This window comes from Falco cherrug, chromosome 4 (genome assembly GCF_023634085.1).
Source record: "Falco cherrug isolate bFalChe1 chromosome 4, bFalChe1.pri, whole genome shotgun sequence".
NCBI classification, from domain to species: Eukaryota; Metazoa; Chordata; class Aves; order Falconiformes; family Falconidae; genus Falco; species Falco cherrug.
This window is the reverse complement of record NC_073700.1, coordinates 5,044,817-5,069,699: the sequence shown is the minus strand read 5'-3', so window position 1 is coordinate 5,069,699 and position 24,883 is coordinate 5,044,817. Positions and strand designations below refer to the sequence as shown.

At 37.8% G+C, this 24,883-nt stretch overlaps 1 protein-coding gene across 13 annotated transcripts; it reads left to right on the top strand.

Annotated features, from left to right (window-relative positions):
• Window positions 1–493: 493 nt before the first annotated feature.
• Window positions 494–24,883, top strand: PTPDC1 (protein tyrosine phosphatase domain containing 1). 13 transcript variants are annotated; one of them, XM_055709980.1, is made up of 13 exons: window positions 692–811; window positions 2,387–2,515; window positions 3,861–3,928; window positions 12,892–12,954; window positions 13,402–13,494; window positions 16,256–16,427; window positions 17,166–17,246; window positions 17,467–17,585; window positions 18,360–18,497; window positions 19,178–20,388; window positions 21,107–21,292; window positions 23,235–23,345; window positions 24,154–24,883. In XM_055709980.1, exons 5-13 carry the CDS (start codon window positions 13,410–13,412, stop codon window positions 24,268–24,270), a joined length of 2,220 nt encoding a protein of 739 aa, XP_055565955.1. In that variant the 5' UTR covers window positions 692–811; window positions 2,387–2,515; window positions 3,861–3,928; window positions 12,892–12,954; window positions 13,402–13,409; the 3' UTR covers window positions 24,271–24,883. The 13 variants fall into 13 exon arrangements, with proteins under 13 accessions (XP_055565953.1, XP_055565955.1, XP_055565954.1 ...); XM_055709979.1 differs by lacking the exon at window positions 12,892–12,954; XM_055709982.1 differs by lacking the exon at window positions 2,387–2,515 and having other exon boundaries at window positions 704–811.

The following is a 24,883-nucleotide window of genomic DNA, read 5'->3' as shown; positions in this document are numbered from 1 at the left end:
GCAGATGTTTCAGCCTAGCACACTAATGCACCACAAAGGTTTACAGCTCTTACTATTCCTTTAATCAGCAACTGTGTATTCAACTGTAGTATTTAAATAAACCATTATAAACGTATTCTACTCCGTGTCCAAGACCCAAGTAACTTTTTATGCCTGTTAGAAATGCTAAAAACCCCTTCGACCACGCCTCTCAAAACCCTCACCGATGTCCGTTGGGCATCGCTTCGCCGCTGAGCAGCACGATGAGGCACCACCACGGAGCTGCCGGCCGCGGCCCACCGGGGCACAGCGCGACGGCTGCACGCACCGTCCACCTCAAAGCCACGGCCTTTTGAGACATTTCCATCAAAATTCACCAAAATTAACCGCTAAGAGGAATCACCCACGACGACGTTAAAAACATTTCACCGCGTCAACAAATATATTTGCGCACTTCTGGCCGTGCGGCAGCGGCAGGAGGCCCGCGGCCTGGCCCCCGCCCGGGCGGCGCTGCGCGGGAGGCGGCACGGGCCCCTGGCCCAGGCCCACTTCGGACACCGGCTTTGGCAGCGCGGGCAGCCCGAGGCGCTCACCGGGCGGCACCGCCTCCCCTCGGCCAGAGGACGCGCTCGTCGCTCGCCACTCGCCCCCCAGCGCCTCTGGAGCCGCGCCGAGGAAGCACAGAGCGACCCGCAGCTGCGGGCCCCCGGCGGAGGAAACCCCGGCCCAGCCGCCGCCCGGCCCACTCCCTCACGGTGGCGCATGCGCCCACGGCCGGCGCTCTTTTGCCCAGCCGGGCGGCGGAGTGGCGGCCTGACGCAGCGGGAGGCAGGTGGGTCCGGCGCTCTTCCCGCGCCCCTGCCCGCACTGGCGGCCGTCCTCTGCCAGCGTGGCGCCCCGCCCCGCTCAGCCCCTCTCCCCCAGCCCGTGAGGGTCGCCCCGCTCTTGCCGTTCCCCTGGAGCCCGCCTCGGTCGCTATGGCAGCGCGGCACGCCCGGGGGCGGCCTGGGACCACTCTGAGGGGCCGCCGCCATTTTAAGTCCTGGCGCCCCCTGTCCCGGGGAGCCCCGGCTGCTCGGGCGCTCCCTCGGCCGCTGCCCGCCCTCCGGCTCAGGTAAGCGACTGCAGCGTGCTCGGCACGGACAAAGAAGGACCTGAAACGCCCTTCCGTAGCTACTGCCTTTAAGTTCTCTGGCGATGCCACGTTCCCTAGTGATCTGAGCAGAGGCCCTCCGTTAGGAATTGAACACCCCCTCTCTGCGGGAGCTGTCCTGCTCCCTCCGGCCTGGCTGCAAGGCAGTTCGGCTCTTCCTGCCGGCGTTCCCGAGGTGATACCCCGGGATTTAACTTTCGCCAAGGCGTACATCTTGGTTTCCCTCTTCACAACAGTATTTCCATGTTTTGTAGCAGTTGTGCCCTACCTCTAATCATCACTTAATCGCCTTTGAAAAACACCGCTCAGTCAGTCCCCTTTGGAGTTGAAAAGGCACTTGTGCATATGGCATATTCTTCAATCCAGACACTGGATAATAATTTTTAGATGTAGCTGTTTCTGCTTTTGCCAACAGAGTGTAAGTACACTCATCAGTAGATTAACAAGAAAAGATTACCAGCTATATTAGTAATATATACTTAATTTTTTCCCCTCTGCACCCGCTCCCTTGCTTTTCTTTCAGAAAGAGACATGTTTTCAGGAGGCCTGCACCTCCATTAGTGGAACTTGAGCACTACATCTGTGGAGTAATTAATCCCAAAAGAATATGTACAAAATAAATCAGAGTATTTGCAATTATGTATTACTTCAAAGCATTTTTCCATCTCTTGTTTTCATCGGTAGTTTCATACGTGGAGCCGCATGTGTAAGACAAGAAAGATGAAATATGTTAGGGAGACAGTCTTCAGGGCCAGATGCTGTAAGAATATCACCTTGGAGATATAATTAGCAATGTAATCCTCTCTCGTGTGATTGCTTGGGTGGCAGCATAAACTGATCTGAATAGTGTTTTTTCCATGCGTTTGAGTAAATATTTGACTTCATTGTAAATCCAATTATACCACTGTAAGTATTTTTTTGGTAATAGTTACGTTACAAATGAGAGAAGTAAAGAGTAGAAATTGTGAAATCTGACATGGATGAAGTTAGTTGCTGGGAAGGAATGTGCTACAAATAATATTTAAAAAATGGACTGCAAGTGTCAGATAAGGTACAAGTTTGCTTATATCTTTCAGTCCCAGAGAGCAAATTTATTCCCGGTTTCTGGCAATATAGTCCCACTTTTCTGAATGGAGAGTATAGTCTGCTGGTTTATTTTAATTTTTCTTCCTGCTAGTATATGATTTAGAATTAAAGACATACCTGTTTAAAGAGTTCAACTAGGCAAGCTGAGTTTCTCATTTACTTCACCAGGTGACTCAGAAGTCCCTGGCTAGGTATTTTTCTGCATGCTGCAGCGACTGCTCAGCTAGTGGCCACCCAGAGCTGGATGGCTGTTACAGACTGCTGGCCTCAAAGTGCTCAACCAGGTCACCTGTACAGGTAATTGATGTCTGTAACATGTAAAACAAGTACATTTCAAAATGAACTTGGTCCTTTCCTGTTATTGTCCTGTACAGTTAAAACCACCTGCCTAGTTTGAAGCAGTTCGTTGCAGGTCTTTTCCCTCCAGCTGAGGAAGGGTCCTGCCCGTAGCAAATCCTGAGCACCTTCTTGCTGCAGCCAGCCACCTGAGGCACCATGCTGGAGGACCGGCATCAACAGTGACACTGACTCCCCACTCCTTTCTTAGATACATTTCCCAGGCATAGATTTTCTGTTTCTTTGTGAAACAAGGTTCAGATTCCAGAATTGCTTAAGCAAGTATACAACAAAACCCAAGTTATTTCTAATCTTGTATTCTGTGGTTATTTTTTCAAGAAAATACAGAAATTTGTAAACATTTCTACTCCTGATCTTGGGTAGCTTGTTATTGTTGAAAATAAGAAAAACATATAAAACCATACTAATTTCCTCAGTTTTCTCTCCACTCTGGAGTTTTTCCTGGCCTTAATCCTATAATGGATACACAAGGGGTATACAGCCACTTGTAACTCTTGATCTCTGGTCACTTCCATTAAATTCCTTTGACCTCTTTGGTTCTTCACTCAGTTTCCTGAGTTACAGAGCCTGACCATTTTGTTCCTTAGCAAAAAGCACAAGATAAATGCCTAGAAGGATTCGGTACCTTAGAGGTACTTAATTTTCCTAACATTTCCTCATTTCCTTCACCTATCCTGCCATTTTTGAACAGTTAATCTACTGTGCATGAACTTGATGAGTGTTCTGCATACTCACAGCAGGTCCGATGTTTCATAGAAATTATGTGTGCATTAAACAGTGCTTTTGCAAACTAGCTTAATATATGGTAGCTCTTCAGAAGTTCTGAAATTTACAGAAGAAAGATTTCTTCCTAATTTCTGTTTTCCAACAACTTGACATTTGCCAGTGATTTCAAAGACAGCTACCAACCCAGAGCAGACCATTACTGGATGAGGGCTTTACAGCTATGTGGGTACCACTCTGCCATGTATGTAGAAAATGAGCTATTTCACAAAGCAGAGCTAGGCGGGATTGCTGTAGCTCTCCTTTCCTTTTTATATATATATATAGTTTAAGCTGTGATTTTTGTTTCGTTTTAAAGCCTGTGGCTAAAAAGAGTTTCTAGACTTTTCTTAGGCTTGTTGTCACCTTTTGCATTGCAGGTCCATTGAATGACCTGTGAGTAATACTTGATAAAATTCTTCAGTTTTAGAACTATTTTTTGATTTTAAATCTTTGTATAACTATGCTGTCTTGACCTAATATTTCACTACGTTTCCGTTTTATCTTTTATTGGCAATTTTAGGTAATGGAACAAACATGAAAAGAGAGACTGTCGGAAGTACAGATGATGAAAGAGGACAGGGATCACAGGTGGGCTGCTGCTCTGGAGTCTCATTAAGAGGCCAAACACACATATATTTATCTCACAGCTTCAACAGTGCCAGTGTAGTTGACATCTACCAAAGAGAAGTTTTGACCTGCTTTTATGATTGATTTGCATACATTTATCTCACAGCTTCAACACTGCCAGTGTAGTTGACGTCTACCAAAGACGTTTGACCTGCTTTTATGATTGATTTGCCATGGTACTGCATTATGCTTAAGGGGCAGTAAAATACATATCTATAAAATCTAAAAGCAAAACTTAGAAAAAGACTTTAATAACATTTCATGCAATTTTAGAGTTACACAAAACTAAAGCATTCCCTCCAGTGTTTCAATACAAGCTGAAAGGAAAGCAACATTAATTGATTTTTATTATGCGTAATATGAGAGGAGCAAAAGCAAAAGGTGAAGCTAGAAACATCCATTGCCAGCTAGGAATCTAAATACATAGTTTGTACTATAGTAAATTTAACCTTCAAGTAAATTAGGTTTTAGTAAACTTTTAAGTTTTAGGATAATTTGATGTTTTGATTTGCTCTATGTACCAGTGAAAACAGTGCAGTCTAAGCAGAAGTCAAACATTTTAATTGCATCCGGCTCCTTACAAGACAATTTAGACAGTTTTCTACCAGTCTAATCTGATAAATTAGTATCTAAGGTCACAGAACAGGTGGATTTGCTAAGTCCAATGTACAGCAGCCATGAGGCAGCCCATGCAGTGCAAGAGAAATAAGCTGCTAGAAATCCAGTGATCCTGTTCTTACCTAAAAAGCTTGTTAGTATCTTCAGATGGCAGTCATAGTTCAATAGAATTTTCCAGAGGATTTGGGATTCTTCATTTTGTTTAAATAGGAAAATGCCAAGTCTAGAGAGATAAAGATGATTAGTCACAAGCATCCCACCTACTCTGTGTATTCTTTCATTGGAAATGGCAAATTATTTCAACCTAATGTTTAACTCCCCCTAAAAGCCATCTTCATTTACCATAAAGCCTTGTCTTGACAAAGATATGACATAGCCTATTTGAACAAATGTGTTTGGCACCAATTATTGGCACTAGCTAAACTTCACAGATTACTAGGAAATACTAGTTCTTCAGCTGAATAAGCTGCCATTAATATGGAAGAGTACAAATGTAGGAACACATATAAAGCGCAACCCAGCAAACATGTAACACAAGTTGATATGACAAAGCAGTGGGCTGTTGCACTGAGAATCCAAAGTATTCAAGAATTATTTTCCCCTCTGGAATCAAATAGGTAAATTGTGTTACTATATTATCCATATGAAAATGAACACAAAGAACGTCAGTGACAGCTTCTCAAATGTGAGCATTTAGAACTTCCCCAAAAGATTATGCTTATATTAAAAAATTAATTAATATTTCTTAATGATCCAAAGTTGCTCTTTAGTCAACTAAAAAAAAGCTGAATTTCTCCATTTCCTCTTACAAAATGTTTTACTAGGTGCTCCATTTGTTTTAACATATATTTTGTGTGCTGACACTTGTAGAATCTGTGTGTCCCTTTACTTGTAATTCTTAGATTCTGAATTCTAGAGCCACTTATATAATGACTATGAACAACACGTGATGAAACCAAGAAACCGTGCTGCTGTTGGGGAGTATTACTTGTGCAGGGATCTTCAGACATGGAATCTTGTCAGTGCTTGATCTAACTTGGGAGTCAGCCCTGCCTTGAGCAGGACATTGGACTACATGACCTCCAGTTCTTTCTGTGCTACATTTTCCATAATGCTAGTACGGGTTCCTACTGTCTTTTAATTCCCAGGAATTAAAGCAGTGATGTGCTTTGCTTACAGCTTGGGTCCACTCTCACAAATACCTAAGCGAATGCGTAATTCTCTGTGCTTGCCGCCTGGTGCTGAGCAGGGCTGCTGGAGGCAGTGGGGCTGTTCATCAGTTCTTCTCACACGGGATTTGCGAGGATCAGTGTTTTGGAGGTTTTGAGCCCTCCAGTTCCACTGATAGGCTGGGGAAGCCGTGGGTGCTTGGAATTGAAACTTCTACCAGCACAGAAAGAAAGATGTGCAACTTAGGATTTTAGGCTCTGCAGTCTGTTCAGGTTTTTTAAGTACCTGAGGTCCCTTACTGTGTTTTCCAAAACTGTGTACAAATCTTTTGAAGCCCGCCCTATTTTTATTTAAGGGTGGGGTTTTTTTGCAAAATGTCCATACATTTATATAAAATTATGTTTGCTGTTGTCTCAAATGACTGGATGCAGTTTAGTTCATGCATGTGACTTCCCCTCCCCCCCCCCCCCCCGCAAGATTAGTAAGAAAATAGATGTGTAATTGTAAGGACTACTTTGTTAATTGGTCTCTGTTCTCGGTAAATCAATTTTTCTATAGGAAAGTAGTTGGATTCTTCTTCTTTCTATTTTTATTAGCAGTATACAGCAAAAACCTGACTACAAAATTTATTTCTGAAAATTAAGAGGACTAAATTGTTTAGTTATATGCTCCATCTGTATTGGCTAAAATTAAGGCAGGTGGTTAACTGAGGTGATGTTTTTGGAATTAATAAGGTTGGCATCAGTCTTGAGTTATCTCAGAAGCTTGCAGGTGTATTTTGTTTCTAACTAATTGGGAGGCATTTTTAATGATGAGCACTGAGTATCACTTAACACTGGGGATTTTTTAATAAGACAGGCAGGGAAGTGATGGAAATAAATGAAAGCCTTTATTTTGTCAGCTAATACTTAGTGGCTGAAATTGATTTAGTAAGAAAGAATAAGATATCCTATTTTATGTAGCTTGTTTTATTGCTTTATATGTACAGTATTTAGTTAAATCACTAAAGTCTTTGGTTTTTAGTAGATTACATCCTTTACGTTCAGATGAAATTATTTTTGTTACAGTTTTGAGATACTACTTTTGATGCAGTTAATTTATACTCTATAAATACTTTCAATAATATGCTATGCTTTATTGGGTGAGGAAAAAAATGTTTTGTTCCAGGTCTAACCAAGGTAACAATGAAACATCTATCTCTTCTTTTCATGGTGTTTCAAAATTAATGTTATGGGTTTAACTTTGATTAATGTAACCTCACAAAATTATCTCTGTAGCTATCTACATGCTTAGTTGTCTGATGCATATAGGCACACATACATATATTTATTTACTTGTGATTGACAATAGGAAAATAAGGTGAACAGAAAAAAAGAGATGGGTGGTTCAGTTATTAAAATACCAGGTTGGTGTGGCCTATTTGCCTCAGTCCCTTTAAAATCTAGGTAGACACAGAAAGCAGTTTATGGGATGATTATCTGCATGGTCCGTAAGGCACTCCTCATACAGTCTTAAAAGAAAAGATAGTTACCGGCTCCTCCCAGATTACTGTCGTGAATCCAATTAACTACAGGAAATACTGTGGTAACATCATTCAGCTTCTGTTCTGTAAAATGTGAATTACCTACAGTGTATTTCTTGTGGTTGATAGCTGCAACAATGAAGGGATCAGCAATCACTTATTCTTTCTGCAGGGTAACAGGTAAGGTGTTAAATTGAAATTATTGAAACTTGATTAAAACTCATGTAAATTTATTATTTTCATTAGATGAGATTTAAAAATAATTCCTTTAACTTGCAGAGTTCATTTTTAAACTTTCCCACTTCTGAATGCTGTTAAAATGCATTACTGACAATATTTCATTCTTCTGTATGTAGTCAGTCTTACAAGTCTGATAGCCTCTTTGTAAACACGATACTCACAATCAAGAGTATCTGAGTCACCAGTTTCATTTGTAGAACAGTTAATATATTAATTTTATACCACCTCCTTTATAATTCTCATTAGTAATTACTAGCTGCCAGTCTGTTCAAGGTAGTATAAAATAACTTCTGTAAACTATTGGGTTAACAGTACCACAGAAAGCTGATGTGACTTAAATAACATGAACCAAGTCAGTTGGTAGACCTGTCCCTCAGTTTGGCTTGCAGTTTTGTGCCATTTATGTGAAAAAAACTATGAATAGCAAATACTGAATCACCAGACCAACACCTACATAATCTTCTAATGAATTATATTCTTTTGTTCCTTTTTTATGTGAAAGCAGTTACAGTCCTTTGTAAATGTCAGTCTTAATGATTAAATTACATTCACCTTTTACTGAAACAGATGGGGAATATTTTTTTCCCAAAAGAGGAAAAACCTCATACAGAAATAACAAATCAGTTCTGTTTGTGGTCCTGGTGAAACCACTGGAGTCTTAAAACAGTTGTAGTATTATTCTGCTGTGTAAATTAGATATAACTAAACTATATGGAAATTTGTTTGAATTATTACTTGTCTTCTGTCTGTTCTCTGTGTGTTTTATTTTCTTTTTTCCGTTTCTTGATGTTTGCTTATAGGTAGTAAGCATTTCAAATTTCAAGTAAGCCTAGGGAATTGAGGTTTGTGCCTAATGAAATATGTGCGCTTGATGCTAAAACTGCCTTGAAGACTTCTGTTAATTGTAGTGTAGGTATTTGTGAAATGTCTACTCTCAACAAGTTTTTTTTTCCCGATACATATATTAGAAAAATCACCTTTGCCTTTTGTTTCATTATTCATAACAATCAAGCTTAACAAAAACCTGTTACCTACAATTTTTACAAAACTTCAGAAATAAATGCTTTGTTTTTCCTGGCAATGTTAAAATTGGATAGTCTGTTGGAATTTAAAAGACAGTTTCATTTGCTAGTGCTTCCTGTAGAAGTGACTATGCCTCAGCAAATTTATATTTTTCTGTTAAAAATTTTCATTATCTGCCAATCTTAAAACATCAGATATAAAACCTGAATTTAGAGACCAAGTTATAATTTCATAGCTCTTAACTTCTTGATTAAATATCAACAGTCTTCCCTAAACTATCATGTTTTTGCTTAGTCTGAGTTATCTTTAGTTCTCTGTCTAAAACATCTTAATTAGTGCATTTTGCAGCACTTTGCATTTTGGCAATGAAACTTTATCCCATATGATCTTATATTTAGACAAATACCTTGTTGACTTCTGTGGGACTGCTCACAAAAGCAAAGCTTCTCAGGAAGATAAGTATCTGTAGAATCAGGTCAAATTTTAGAGAAATTTTAGAGGTGTTACCTGAGTGCTTAGGTACTCAGCTAACATGGCCCCTGCCTGCATCTGTAGTTAACTGTGTTCCCTTAAAAATGTGGCTGCTGGGTTGTTACTACATGTGACTGCAACAAGGAGAGAACAGATTCTCTTTAGAAGACAAGAAAATAGTAAAAATAACCTCAAAATGTTATGTGACAGGCATCGGCATTTGCCTGTATTGTAGGAATACATTTGAGGTTTAATACTGATTTTATTATACACTGATTTTTTTTAAAATGGAAAGCTTATCCAAGATTTTTTCATGTTAATACATAAAAGAAATCTTCTTGAAATGTGTGGTCTGCTGTTGTATTCTTGTTTACCAAATCCACACAAATATGGAGAGATGGCACCTCACTATTAGTAGGCAGTTACACAGAAAAGCAGTGGGGAGTTTTACAATGGGATTACTGTTTGTGCCGGCAGCTGAACTGCCCCAGCTGGAATCATTCCGGTCTGGAGCACAAACTCTTCTCTCTGTTTTGAAAATGTGTTCTGAATTAAAAGATAGTAATTGCATCTATTAAATAACCATCTTAGTTGCTAAGGCAAGGTGATACCAGCATCTTCTTGTCTCATCACTTTTCAGCTATATAATTGTTTTCTGGCTGCTAAAACATTAGGAATTACTCCTTTCTCTCATTTCATTCTGGAGCAAAAATTCAGCCCAATGACTGGAAGCCACTGATTTTCACATCCTGAAATGCTAAAAGAAAAGGAATCTTCTTTATTAAAAGGCAGAGCGACACCTAAGCCAGTTGCTAATTTGCTACCTGCATTGCTTGTTTGCTGAGTTTGTACTGCAGCCCGTTGGGTGAACCAGTGATGTATGGTTCCTTTATGCTCTTCCTCTGTGAGTCTGCCCACCAGTTAAGTTGCAGAACCTGCTTGGTTGTGGATCCCTGATCTCCCAGTTGTCCTGCTCGCTGCATGGCACTTTACTACTCAACCTGTGCTTTTATTCCAGAGGAAATGCATGTGGGCAAGAGGCAGCTTTACTCCTTAAAAGAATGTGGAAGGACAGGGCGATTTTGCCTATGATAGCACAGCGTGCTTATACTATTGACTCTGCAAGAAACTTACCTCTCTGCATGTATGAAGCAGTGAGTAGGACTTGATAGCTGTCATGTTACCAAATGCAACAAGAGACTCAACAGTGCAACCAACAGGCCACGACTAATGTTATGTCATTTCTGTTAGGAATTGGTAAGCTCAAAAGCAGACACATACACCGACCCCCCCACCCCCCTCAAAAATACACAGATGTCAAAACAAATACAAAATCCGCATCTGGAGGGTACCTCCTGAAGTATCCCCTTTAATACTTGACATCTAGTGGTGTATCATGATTTCAAGAGATCCTTGTTTCCATAGGTGGTGTGGTACTGCTATTTACTTCAGTCAGCCAACAACACAGACGTTATTTTTGCTATGTTTCGGTTTCATTAGCGGTGTTGTTTATGCATGCTTAATGACATTGCTTCCTGTTATCAAACATAAAGACATGGAACATCACCTGAGAGACTGTTCCATTTCTTTGATCGGGAAACAGGGATTAAAAGACCAACTTCTTTGCTGTCATGGCAATAGAAATGCATGTCAGAGATAACTGAGCAGATTATCTCTGATATCAGATTAAGGTGGTATCTGATTGACGTAAGACACGTGACTTAATTCCCTCAGGCAGCTAATGAGGACCATGACCTGGAATAACGCTCCAGGCTTGTTTTTTATCTCCAGCATCTATTAGGTGTTCATGTGATGAACAAAATGCTGAAGAGGACCTTTTAAAAACTAAGAATTATCCGATACGTAGAAGAATCAGGAGAGAGTTGTTTCTTTTATCCAAGTACTATTTTTACTTTTCATACATTCTTGCACAAATAAAAAGTGTAACACCCTTGTCTAGTAACATCAACACTGAAATAGTGCTTCCTGTCCCAAATGACATTTTACATCTGTTCAAGGGAGTGCAATATATCTCTGTAATTTGTCACAATCTTACTTAACTTTTTTTCATAAATAAATATAAAGGAATTGCGCACATTGATCACACTGTGCAATTTAAAACATCTGTCAAGAAGTGAATTTAACAAACTGAAAGACATGCAGACAAAATATTTAAGTCAGTTGGAACTGCTTGTTTATACAAAACTTGAAATATGGATTTGGTATATCTGCTGATATAAAATTGGGGGAGGTCTAATTTGTTACACAGGAAATAAACACATTATTTACCTCTGCCATTTAGAACAGTCTTGCTAGTATTTTGTAATTTTATAGGTATATCGTCTTCTGCATTAATATACATCTCTTCCTGTTTCAGTTAAGAGTCCTTGTCAGCCTGAATTCTGGTTTGTTGTTTGTTTGGTTTTTTTTTAAAAGGAACACAGTTTTAGATGATAGAAATATCTCTGATATTTAATCTCATTTTTGCTAATACTTGAGTACAAGGAAATAGGAAAACTAAACAGTCATACTGGTGTGATTCTGATGCCTGTATGATGAGACATGTCTGTTTCAAATGTTTTTATGTTATCTGGACAAGCTATTAGAATTTTTAGAGACAACTGTCTGAGAAATAGGTATCAACAATTTTTGTTAATTCAACCCTATTAACTCTAAAAAGAATTTCTGGGGATGAAATAATTTGTTTAGCTACAAAATTTTCTTTGATCATGAAAGCCATCCCTTACTGATTTCAAAGTCCACTGGAAAATAATAGAGGTTTTGGAACGTCTCCAAATAGAATGCAATTATGTGCAAATATTACTGCCTATTTATTAAAGGATTTACTTTTAAAAGTGCAGAGTCACGTGGTCAAGTAGCTGAGTAGAAAATGCTCCAGATACTCTTTAGTCTTTGTTAAGATTCATGTTAATTCGTACTCTTAATAATGCAAGTACATTAGAAATGCATTTCTGAGCATCACTGAAGTTTCAGAAGGCCTTTTGGTTTTCACAGACAAATGTAATTCTCATCTTATTGTGACAACTGATACAGCAGTATTAAAGGGTTATTAATGTGTACGTGTATTCTGTTCCCACCTCTAAGCATCTTGGAAAGGACAGAGCTGCACTAGCTGATGTTGTGGAATAAAGTCCATTAACATTGTTGGAATAATAATTTATTCAAGTACATGGTAGGTAATGTAATATCTAAATTAAATTATATTTGAATACATTTAAATATTTACTTTAAAAACAATTATGCAGCGTTACAGATAAAAGATGGACAATGAACAGCAAGCAGTTAACACCACAATTCCAACACAACACAGGACTGTTATACCACCTGATCCACACAATGGTTTTGGTTTTTTTCTTTGGTTTTTTTTTGTTTGTTTTGTTTTGTTTGTTTGTTTTTTAAGCAAATCTGTCTTTTAAAGCATTATTTATACTGCTGAATCCTATTACTGGTTTTGCAGAATTTGAGACTTAAGGTTTGTGCATTTAGTAAAGTTTCTATGTGCTTAGTTTGGTAAAGTTTCAGATGTACTTAGTTTGGTAGTAAAAAAAATGCTCTTCTGTTATACTTGCAACTATTTTCCTATGGAGAGCAGAGAAACAGAACAGTTATACTGGGTAAGAATTTCTACTCAAGATGCATGTAAGCAATTTATTTGAACATCACATTGACTGATTAATAGATTCACATTTACAGCTTTCCTTTAGCTTTCTTTTTGTCAGATAGGTTTTCAGAGCAGGACTTATCTTGTGTTAGAAATTATATTGAAGCATGAGAAAAAACTTTCTGCTTAGACAGACTTGTGTTCAGTTTTCTTGTTAGAAGTGAATTGTCATATATGTGACTTCAAACTTGGCAACAGACTAAAAGCAAGAGCAGAGGGAAGAAAGCAGAGAAGGCCTGTAGCTTGTGGACAATCTGTTTGGCAAGTATCAACTAAAATTGTAAATGGTGTGACCTGGAAATTGTGTTGCTATTTATGATATTACTAGCTTTAATGGAACTGTCTCTTGCAAGATTTCAGTTCAAAAACTGGTTGTATGTTTACTTTTAAGAATTTGAGAAAATCAAGATGGCATTACATTAAATGCTTTTAATTGGGTGATTCCTGTTCATATAAAAAAAGCCGTTATAAAGTGCATATTCAGCCAAACTCCAGAGCTTGAAAGACTCAATCAGCTAAACTTTTAATTGGTAGAACACAGTGAAGCTGCTGAATTTAAATGCACACTAGAAGGAAAGTACAGTCCATATCTGACTGGCCAAACCTTAAGTCTTGCACAACTTGATAATCGAGCATCAGGTACTCAGCTTTATTTGCATTTTTGAGCTTGTTGTAGATTTTCAGTGAACATATTTGCTGTTCCAACAGGTACTGCAATGGCTGCAGGAGCTTTGCTGCAAAATGAATTACCGTATTCTTCATTGCTAGAGAGCAGTCTACATCTTGCAAATATGAGTTCAGGTAATAATTTTTCTCTGATACACCATTCATATAAAGTGCTCAGAGAAATTCTGGGGAAAAAAAAAAAAGAAAAAAAAAAAAAATTCCATAGAAAATTAAAAACCCCAGAAATCTTATCCCCCATTTATAAACATGTCTATAACAAAACCAAACTGCATTACTTTGTCATCACCATGATGTGTTAATATGTTGAGCTTTTTGGTAACTTGCATACTGTCAGATCTCTTAATTGAAGAAACTGTGATTTTTGTTTTCAGAAACTGCCTAGCTCTTTGAAAATACAAACATGCCTTCAAATGACTTATTTAAACTCTTATAGGATGTTAATTCTTTCTTACTGTTTTGGGTGAATACTTGCAAATCCTGCTTGATTCAGTAGGAAAATAATGATGTACAGCATTTTATTTGGCTCATTTCTGGATCCACTGTCATTTGATATATACTCAAAAAAAGCTTCTGGGAAGAGAAAGAGAAACAAGAATTAACTATAAGAAAGCAATAGAATTAATTAGAAAATATTTTTCATGTTTCTTGGATATAGGTAGCACTCAATCTCCCTTCATCTCCCTTCTCTTCCAGCCAGCCTCCAAGATAAAAGCATGTATAGTCTTTTCCTCACCTCTTGTTATCTTTATTGCTGAATTAGAATAGTCAGGGTTTTGAGAAAACAGCTAACAGTCAGCTTTAACATTTTCTTTTTCTCATAAAACATCACTACTGATGTTTCAGGCCTGGTATCTACAGCAAACCCTACCATGTCTCTCTTTAAGAGCTGGGGTGCAGTACTCAAAAGTCAGCCACTCAATTTCTGTTCAGTCTTTAGGAGAAATGGTGGATTTTAACCTGATGAATTTTTATTAAAGAGAGCTTTCTCTTATGCAAATTACTGTCTAACAGTTACTGGTTTTGTAATGCAAAAAACCCCACAGACTGAAGATAGTATATATCTTTAGGAAAATGCAATGGGATTAATTTAATTATTGAACAAAGTTATGGTGGGTTTTCTTGATTTCCCCAGTCTTTCTCTCTGACTTGCACAGTCTAATGCAAGTCTAATGCACAGACAATGGGATGACAAAGTATTTTTAGCGTTGCCATAGTCTGTTCTCCACATAGTTGCATGAGAATTTTGTGCTTTTTAGAGTGTTGCAATCTTTTTGGCCAGCTCATTCTCCTTCTTAGCACACTGGAAGCAAAGTGGGAGGCAATTTGCCACCTAATGTCTACCTTCAAAAGCCTAAAGCACTCAACTGATACATCTTCGCCTCCCTATAATCTGCTTTATCTCAGTCTGTAGGGCTAACAGCTTTGCTTAATAAAAAAGCTGTGCCCTGAAAAAAAATAAGCCTTTTGTTTTGAATAACAAATTGTGTTTTGTTAGAAGATACGAATGGTCCACAGTGAACAGTCTACAATTCATCATGTACTGAACCATTTCAGGAGGAACACACTAATCCCAATCATTACAGAGCTAATGATGCATTTTGGAGCAGCTAAGTGGAGGAGTAGAGGTGGTTGTGGAATGTTAAACCAAGAGGTGGGGGAGTATAATGTATTTACTTACAGATTTCTCAGGAATCAGAGCCTCCAGCTACATTTTGATTGTTCTTTTGAATTTAGTATTTTGTGTCTTAGCGAGTTCTGAATGCATGGTATTTACAACTATCTAAATACTCACATTGTTTATGGAAAATTTTTTGGTTGTTCCCAGTCTCCTTTCAAAATTATCTACTTGAAATGCAACTATTTTCATCAAGCAGTGGAACACTCTGTCCCAAACTATTCCTATAGAATGGAGCAGCCCCAAGGATAGCTGGCAGCAGTGCCTTTATTGTTAGTTACTATGGAGACAGCTCAGCCCATGCTGACTAACTGCTGGAGTACATAGAGGATGCACAGCTCTTTGCAACTTCAGTGCTGAGGAACTTGGATTTCCTATCAGTGCATCCTCAGCAGCCTGCCTAGACAGTAGCTGGGGCTGGTCAGTCATGCAGGGTTCGCCCCGAAGACGTTCGGCAGTGAGTATATTTAGCAACTTCTTCCAGGGTCGGAGACATTCTTCCTCCGATCCTCTTCTTCGCATAATCCAGAGACGCCGGAGCTCGGTTGTAGAGGTACTCTCGTCATCAACTCACCGGGTTATGGTGGCGATATCGTCTCTGAGCCCTGAGGAGCTGGATGCAACTTTTCCTGAAAAAAAAAGTAAAGTACTTTCATTAAGGCTGTTGGCAGTTCTGGTATTTTTTTGGTATTAAATTAATATACTTTTGTTCTGTTAACTGTATTTTGTATATGTGCATAAAATACTGGGGTTTGAATTTTTTTCCTGTATTTCATATTTTGTTCATTGATTCCTTGTTCAGGGATTAATATGTGTTTTTCACTGTTACAGCTCAGAAAGAACAGATAAAATAGAAGCATATATGCACACATACATACACAAGTATATGGCTAAGTATTTTCAGTTTCAGGTGGAAGAGGACTGTGATGTGTTTTTCTGTTGCAAAGGATATCACATACTTCTAATATCATCAGAAAAAACAAAGATAACTGTGAGAACAAACAAATTCTGCAGTAACACAAGCAGTTTTTTCCCCTCAGAATCCTTACTTCAAGTCTGTGTTGAAAAATGAGCCTTAAATATATATTCCATATATTTATGCTGTTTGTAACTTCATCAACTTAAGATTGAACTGATACTTTTAAGGTGGAGATGAATTTTTAATCTTCCTTACTAAATCTGTTTTTGCCTGTGTTCTAGGAAGTTCGAGGCGTCCAACAGCAAAATACACTAAAGTAGGGGAGCACCTTCGCCATGTCATTCCTGGTCACATGCAGTGCTCAATGGCATGTGGTGGACGTGCTTGCAAGTATGAAAATCCAGCTCGATGGAGTGACCAGGAGCAAGCTATTAAAGGGCTTTACTCTTCCTGGTAATAAGCAGCATTTACTCTCACTAAATGTAACTGCATTGATTGTATTTATTAAAAGAGAGAATTCAAAGGAAAGTTCAAAATCCAGTTTTTAAAATCAGCTATTGCTAAGTTAAGTATAAAACATAATGATAGCTTGATTCAGAATTACAGCTTAACGTAGCCCGTAATGACCACTGTACATAGCCCAGTAAAGATGATGAAAGTTTTCTACCTGTCAAGAATTATACAAAACCTAGCCTGGGTTATGAACAGTTCTTGCTAAGGTTTACAATGCAAATTAATTAAAACGTATTCATAATAGAATTTAAATGTAAAAATATTTACTGAACGTGAAATAACATGTGTGTTCAAAAGCATACTCATATGCGGTAATAGTTGCATGAAATGTGTCTTTACAGTCTTGCTGATTTTCTTGTAACAGCAGATGTTCTTCAGAAGCATACAAAACTTAAAGCGCCAAACAAAGATCTGAGTCCAGATTATATTCAGAGGGAATTTTTTAATGTCCATTGGCCTGGCATTTAAACAGTTCTAGTAATGGTCTTTGATATGTTTTATCTGTATCAACAAGATTTATCACTGTATGATGGTAGAATTTCTTGAAAAAATCATTTCTAGTTAATCAGCAAGGTATTTCTGTCTGTCTTGAATGTAACATAGTATTCTTATTTTGGTAGATTCATACTCAAGAAGTTATTAATAACAACATTATTATCTACTTTACTAATTTCTCAGGATAACAGATAACATACTGGCAATGGCTCGACCCTCAACAGAATTGATTGACAAGTACAACATTATTGAACAGTTTGAAAGGTAACAAATTTAGTTATTATTTATTGTAGATGTTACTAGTGTAATTCCTGATCCATTTTCTCTTTCAACATAGATTTGGCTTGTTGATAAAGATCCTTTCATTTTAACGATATACAGGTAAAGATTTATTCTCCACTAAGAATAAATGTATTTCAGAAAATAAGGGATAATGAGATTTTGGCTGCGTATAATACTTTGACTCATCTATTCCTTCCTTAAGATGTGGCATAAAAACCATAATTAACCTTCAGCGTCCTGGGGAGCATGCAAGCTGTGGGAGTCCACTGGAACAAGAAAGCGGCTTCACCTACATTCCTGAAGCTTTTATGGAGGCTGGAAGTAAGTTCATTCCTGCTGCTGTTCCTCATTAATTACTGATTTTGGCACTTACAGATATTTTTACTTGAATTCTTGTGTGTTAAAAGCAGCTATGTAAGAAATGTTACACAAAATGGGATCTAAACATGAAACTTGGCAAATACAATCAAGAGTAAGTACACATTATTGAAGATCGTATATATGTAGAGTGAGATGGAGGGTTTATGTTCACATCTTTAGAATAAAGAAAGGACAACAGCTAGTTAAATTTTTCTTTTTCTTCTGAGTTCGCAAATACATGAGCATTAATGGTGTTTCAAATCCTGGTACAATTCATGTTTTCTTATCTAGACTGTAAAAGGTTATTTCATTTGAGGGCATTGTTATTGGCAGTATTTTTGTGTTTTTTGTATTATGGTGAGATGAGAAAAAGCATCTCTGTAAGAAAAAGCTTTTGACTGAAGAAGTGCTTTTATTTCTAAAAAGAAAAAATTACCCCACCTATATATAGCTCAGTAATTTTGGTATGAATCAGTCAGTTCTGTTACACCTTTTACATTCAAGTTGAACTTCAGTTTGACATATCTTTGCTAGCTTCATGAATTTATCAAATTTCAATAGCAAGCATACATTGAAATGGGAAAACAATCTCTTGCAAACAATATGTAGTCAGATTCTAAGATCCATTATGCAGTTTTAGTACTATCATTTATTATTAGTCATCTCTCTTCTGCATTTATTACTGGAAATTTCACATTTGATACAGCAAAAAATAACTCTTTCTTTTTATTTTAGTTTATTTTTATAATTTTGGATGGAAGGATTATGGAGTGGCATCTCTCACTACTGTACTTGATATGGTAAAAGTCATGGCTTTCGCCTTGCAGGAAGGGAGGGTAGCTGTTCATTGTCACGCAGGACTTGGTCGGACAGGTATGTGCTCTACTGCAAGATCAACGGTTTTTTTTCTAAAAATGCAAAACAGTGTCTGGTTATAAATTATTAATGATTTTTTTAGATTCTATATCATTGCAAGATGTACATCTGTAAAATGGTTAAAAATGCTGAAGAAATTTGTGAAAATTATCTGAATGGCTAGAGATGATCAGTTTTAGTATATGAGAACCAAACCTGTAAGATTAGAAAATGTTCGTGTCTGTATAATAATTCCCCGTTACATTGAAATGGAACAGTTTCTTTCTGATGGGGAAAAATTCACCTAGTACACTTTCATTGTCCAGTATTTATGACATGTTTACAAACCTGCCATTCATTTTAGATCAGGTAGGATTTGGTGGAGCAGCTAAAATGTCATTTACTTCTTTTAAGACCTTTTTGCCTATGTCCTTCCTGTGGAAGCCACCATCCTGTGTTCACAAATGGTGGAACTCCTAGAGATGCTGTGGTGAGAAACTAGCTCTCACTGAAACTATAGTGAGAATGGGTTTACTATCTTATGGTCCAACAAATGCAACTATACTTAGGTAACAGCATCACATAATAGAGGGCATAAAGCTGTATCTTTACCTATATTGATTTTTATCCTGTAGTTCCACTGAGTATTTGTTTTGGTCTGATAGTTCTTCAGCTAATGCTTGTCTTATATTTTCCAGGTGTTCTGATAGCTTGTTACTTAGTTTTTGCAACAAGAATGAGTGCTGATCAAGCAATTCTTTTTGTCAGAGCAAAAAGGCCTAATTCTATTCAGACTAGAGGGCAGTTGTTATGCATCAGAGAATTCACTCAGTTTTTGGTTCCTCTGAGAAACGTGTTTGCGTGCTGTGAGCCCAAGGCACACACAGTGACGCTGTCCCAGTACCTGACCCGTCAGAGACATCTGCTTCATGGTTACGAGAGTAGGCATCTCAAACATGTGCCAAAACTTATTCATCTTGTTTGCAAATTGTTGTTAGACCTGGCTGAAAACAGACAAGTGGTAGAGGCAGAATTGTTAGATATACCGGATCTCTCAGCTGAAATTGAAAAGACTGTTTCTCAGTTGGTATCCACACAGCTAGATAGAGAACTTGCAAGGCAGGACAGTGATATGTCAGACTCCTCCCACACCCACTCATCCACTTTCGAGACCCAGGATTCTCTTTTCTCCCTGGGACATGAATGTGATCCTCTTTGGAAAAGAAGGAATGTTGAATGCCTTCAGCCTCTAACTCATCTAAAAAGGCGTCTAAGCTATAGTGAGTCAGATTTAAGGAGAACTGAGTTTCTTTTAGAGCAAGGAGAAACTGCATGGACAGTACCTGCTCAGATACTACAGTGCAACCAACCCAAGCGGAACAGCGGTGAGGAATGTTCTGCCACAAGTGAACAAAAGCCACAGCTGGATTTAAATAAAGAGGCATTAGTGCGTAATACATGCATGTTCTGGAGTCAAGGTAAATTTAATTTGGATGGACAAAAAGATGGATCCTCCCTTTATCACAGAAGGAACTGTACGAAAGAAGTACAACGCAGTAGAACCTTTTCTTCAGGTCTAGCATCTCTCCACAATACCAGGGAACCCGGAACACCAAGGCATAATTTTACCAATGAGATTGGTCATAGAAAAGACCACAAGACTAATATGTATAGCAGAAGAGTCTATGTCTCTGAGGACTCTTCTTCTTCTTCTTCTTCTTCTAAAGTGAACTTTTCCCTTGGATATGAAAGCCAAGGTAGCAAAGATGTGTCAGAGGCAATTCCACACATTGTTCTGCAGTCAGAATTAAGTTTGGAAGCCCGAAGAGTTTTGGCAGCAAAAGCACTTGCAGATATAAATGAATTTCTGGGAGAGGAGGAAGTGAAGCAGAAGGTAGAAATGTGGCAGGTAATTTTAGACTTAATTCAATGTTGTGGGCTCTGCATATTTCACCTAGGTTAATTCCTAGGATGTCAAAAATCCCACCATATGCTTTGAAATGGCATATTGGGACACCAGTTTATACTGTGGCTCAGTAAATGACGGTACTTGTAAGTTATAGACCAGTTCTTTCAAAAGCAAGCAAAACACACCTACAAATTTGGTCTCTAGCAGGAGGTTGGAATGTTATTTTTGGCTGTGTTCATCATTTTACTGATGAAAATTGTTGCAGTTATCTGTGGTTGTAACTTGGCTGCTGGTAGCATAAAAGTACTACAGATTTTAAGGCAGCCCTGTGTTTTTAATCAGTGCTTTCTCAGAACTAATTAGAGGATTCTGTGCTTAAAAGAATTTAATAGAAAATTTAACTGCTTATCCTTAAAACTCAAGTCCTTCTTGCTTTGAAGTTGGAACCCAAAGCTATATGTATTCTATTAGACAATTGAGAGGTTCTGAGCTGCACTGTTTATGTCATTGTTCTGTTTTAAAGAATCACTTATATTGTTGCTGATTAATGTTGATGTTTTGAAAAACACTAGAATGTTCTTTTTTTTTTTTTTTTTTGTAACTCCTAAGTCTTCTTTTTTTATTGGAATGTAAGCAGCCAAGTGCTACAATCAAAGAGAATGTTGGCAAAAGTAAATAGATGATGCGTTTTCAGTTTTGCTTTGCTTTGTTTTTTAAGAAAGAACTGAATTCTCGAGATGGAGCTTGGGATAAAATCTGTACCGAGAGAGATCCTTTTATCCTCTGTAGCTTGATGTGGTCCTGGATAGAGCAGCTGAAAGAACCTATTATATCCAAAGATGATATTGACATGCTGGCAAAAAATTGCACAGAATCACAGGATGCACTTTACTTACTGAGAAAGGTAGGTATTCTATATATCATTTCATTCTTTTAACTGCCAAGTACATTTTGCTGATGTGTATTAAAACTATTAATTTACGGCCTTTAGGCAAGGGAATTGCACTTTTAAAAGGCAACTTCAATGTCTTTAAAAATCAGAATGAGGATTACTTTGGTATTGATTGTATTATTTCAATTGTAATCAATACTTGATAACAAATATTTTAAGAAACATACCAGATACTGTCTTTGAACACCATTCAGTAGAAGCTCAGTTTCAGTGTATTTCCCTGCAAATTCTGCAGTTTGAGATCCAGAGGCAAAGATGAGAAGTGTTTTCTCTGTGACTCGATGTATGGCTTTTGTTAACATCACACCTGGCAGCTGTGCTTAATGGTTGTCATATTTGCTGTGCAAACATGTTAATCTATCAGCTTTGGAAGAGCTGGGGCAAGGAATAGGAAGAATTTGCCAATTCAAGCAATCAGAAGCCAGGCCAAATTCTACATAAGTCAGAACTGTGGTCATCTGTATTCTGAAATCCTGATGAAAAACAGGTGTTTCTGATCCAAACTGTTTAACTGTGCTTTCCCCAAAGGGCTAGATGATAGGTAATATCATATATAATAGTAATAATAAAAAAATCTCCATTCTTGATCTCTTTAATTACACAAATTAATTTCATAATGCTTTGGGAATTCTTTGTTTCCAAAGTATTTATGAAGATAATAGGGCCTCTTTTATCAGCCTCCAGATACCCAAGAATACGGCTACTAATCAGTAGGTGGTCAGAACTTCGTGTGCAGTCACCATCTTCATGACATGACATTCAGAATTCCTGAGTTCATATAAAACCATCATGTTTCTTCCTGAAGCATTCTTCCACTCTATTAAAGTTTTAACTTTCTGTTTGTATTAAATTAAAAAATAACTGCTTGACACCTGTTATAAATAAATGGAAAAGGAATAATTCATGGGTTTAAAAAAATTAAAAAATACTAATTTTATCTTTATCCTATATTACTTCAGAATAACAGAATAGTTGAGTTGGCAGGGACCTCTGGGTATCTTCTAGTCCAACAGCCCTGCTCAAAACAAGTCAACTAGAGCAGGTTGCTTGTGTGACACATGCTCCAGTCCCTTAATCATCTTTGTGGCCCCTCGCTGAACTTGTTCTAGTATGTTATATGTCCCTTTTGTACCAAGAAGCACAGAACTGGACCCAGCACTCCAGACGTGTCACCTCCATTGACCTGCTGGCAGCTGTCTAATGCATCCCAGGATGCTCTTGAGCTGCCTTTACTGCAAGGGCCCATTGCTGGCTCACATTCAACTTTGTATGCACAGGGACACCCAGGTTCTTTCCTGTTAATCTGCTCTCCAGCCAATCAGCCCCTTATACATACTGGTGCATATTCAGCTGCACTTCCCAGAAATCCCTCAAGTTTTAATTTAAGTTTCACTCTTAAGAGACCTGCCTGTGTGGAGATCTGTCTCCCTTGGAAAAGGGCTAGGGACTAGCAGCCACAAAGACACTTACTCCCCTTTATGCATCCTTGCTAGCTACCCAGGTGTCTTGCTGATGGTGAAAGAGACTTGGTAGACAGAGAGATGCAACTTATCCTATGTTAGCTGCAGAAGAGCCCTAAACATGCATAGCATTTTGGGCTGAAAAGACCAAATCTCGCTTTTTTTCTATGCCAATTCACATGAATGCTACTGTTTATATAGGGGACCTTGAAAAATAAGTCTCCAGATACATGCCTGACCTCCTAGAGTTTCTCCCATCATGACTGAAATAATTATGTAAAGGCTCTTTAGGCTTGTGAAATTCCCTCCCCAACTCCTACACCTGAAGGTTTCAGTATGGGAAGGCACGGTCTGCTATTGAAACAAAACCTGAAAGTTAAATGTTTTTCATGGAATTATTTCTTCTAATAACTGCTGTTCCTTTTACCCACCAGGAACAGTGTCAGACTATCCTTTGTATTTTCCACTGTGTGGTGAACTTGCAAATGCTACCAGCTGATGTGGAGGAGGCCTTACTTGCTCGTGCTATTAAAGCTTTCACTAAGGCAAGCAACCATTTGTCCATGACATTGTGTTTATTTGCTTTAAATCATGAAGGGTGAATCAACAGAGCAGGCCACTGTGCGAAAAATTACAGTAATTCCTTCACACTTAGTGTACTCATGCTTGTCCATTTCAGAGTTAAATTTTATAATAATCAGCCTTCATGAAGGGTTGAAAATATTCTCAACATAATTAAGTGCTGTATCTACAGCCTTAATCCTTTAGTCTCATTTTCCTGTTTCTGGATCACTGCCAATTCATGAACTTCTTCAAATTAGAGAAAAGATAATTTTTAAGTGGGAATAACTAGTCACTGAGAGTAGCTTACTAAAGGCTTTGGTAGTTTCTGTACTATTTGGAATCTTTCCATCAGATTAAATAATTTTCTGAAGTTACGTTACAATTCAGTTGTGTTTCGGGCCCTTAATATAGGATGTATATAACTAACTTCTGCTTTTGGAATAATTTAGTAACAGTGACAGGTTAAACTTGCTATTGCTCAGCTTGGAGCTGCTTACTTCTTAGATTCAGCAGGTGAAATTTTGTGAACCGAACATTCATCCTACTGCTTCCTAATCCCTTGTAAATCTACAGACATGTCACCTGTTAAAACACTCATGGCATTTGTCTTTCTACTAGTTTGTTTTAAAGTCTAGTCAGCATAAAATTGAAAATGATCAGCATTAAGTACTCAATCATGAAACATGTATTTTCTTTGATAAATCTTAAAAGTTTGAAAAAATGGTTATCTACTTTGCATTTTGCTATATGACATCTGTTAACTGAACTTAAATTTCTCCCTTTTATTAGACAAACTTGGATTCTGAAAATGGACCATATGTTTACAGTACCTTGAAAAAAGTATTTAAACAGACACTGGAAGAAAAAAGAAAAAGGCTTAAGGAAGGAACAGAGAATCACTCTTGATTTCTGCACAGCTATGCTGAAGAATTAGATGGGCCTACCAAATTGTTTTGCATTTTCCAGCTACTGTATTTTGTGCTATCTGGCATGATTTACCTAACTTGAGGTAATAGTAGTTATTAACAAAGCATTTTATTTTTTTAGAAGAAGTTTTAGTGACAATTGTTTTATCTACACAGTTCTAAGGAACAGCTCCTGTGTGACCGTACTGTAGCATTTGGATTCAGGTACTGTGCTTTTATATTGTGAACTGTTCTCTTGTTTTCGAATGTCTTCATTGGTTTATAAACCCTTGTCATTGGCAAGCAATGTTATTTTCAAGTTATGTGATTGCCATAAGTTCAGTGCCATGGTACACAAAGGTTTAATGGATTGAGTTAATATTTATGTATTATGTATGTTTACATTAATGTTATGTGATTGTACTGAACTTATTAAATTCCTTTTCCTTTTAGAAAGTTTAAAATAAGACTAAGAGTAATAATTAACAGATCTTGAGGTCTACTATTGACAGCAGATAATTTTTTCCTTTAGATGTCCTAAATAATTGTCACCAGTGTGTTTTTGAAGGGTGTGGCAGTAAAGAAATACATTAAATATATTCATCATGAAGTTA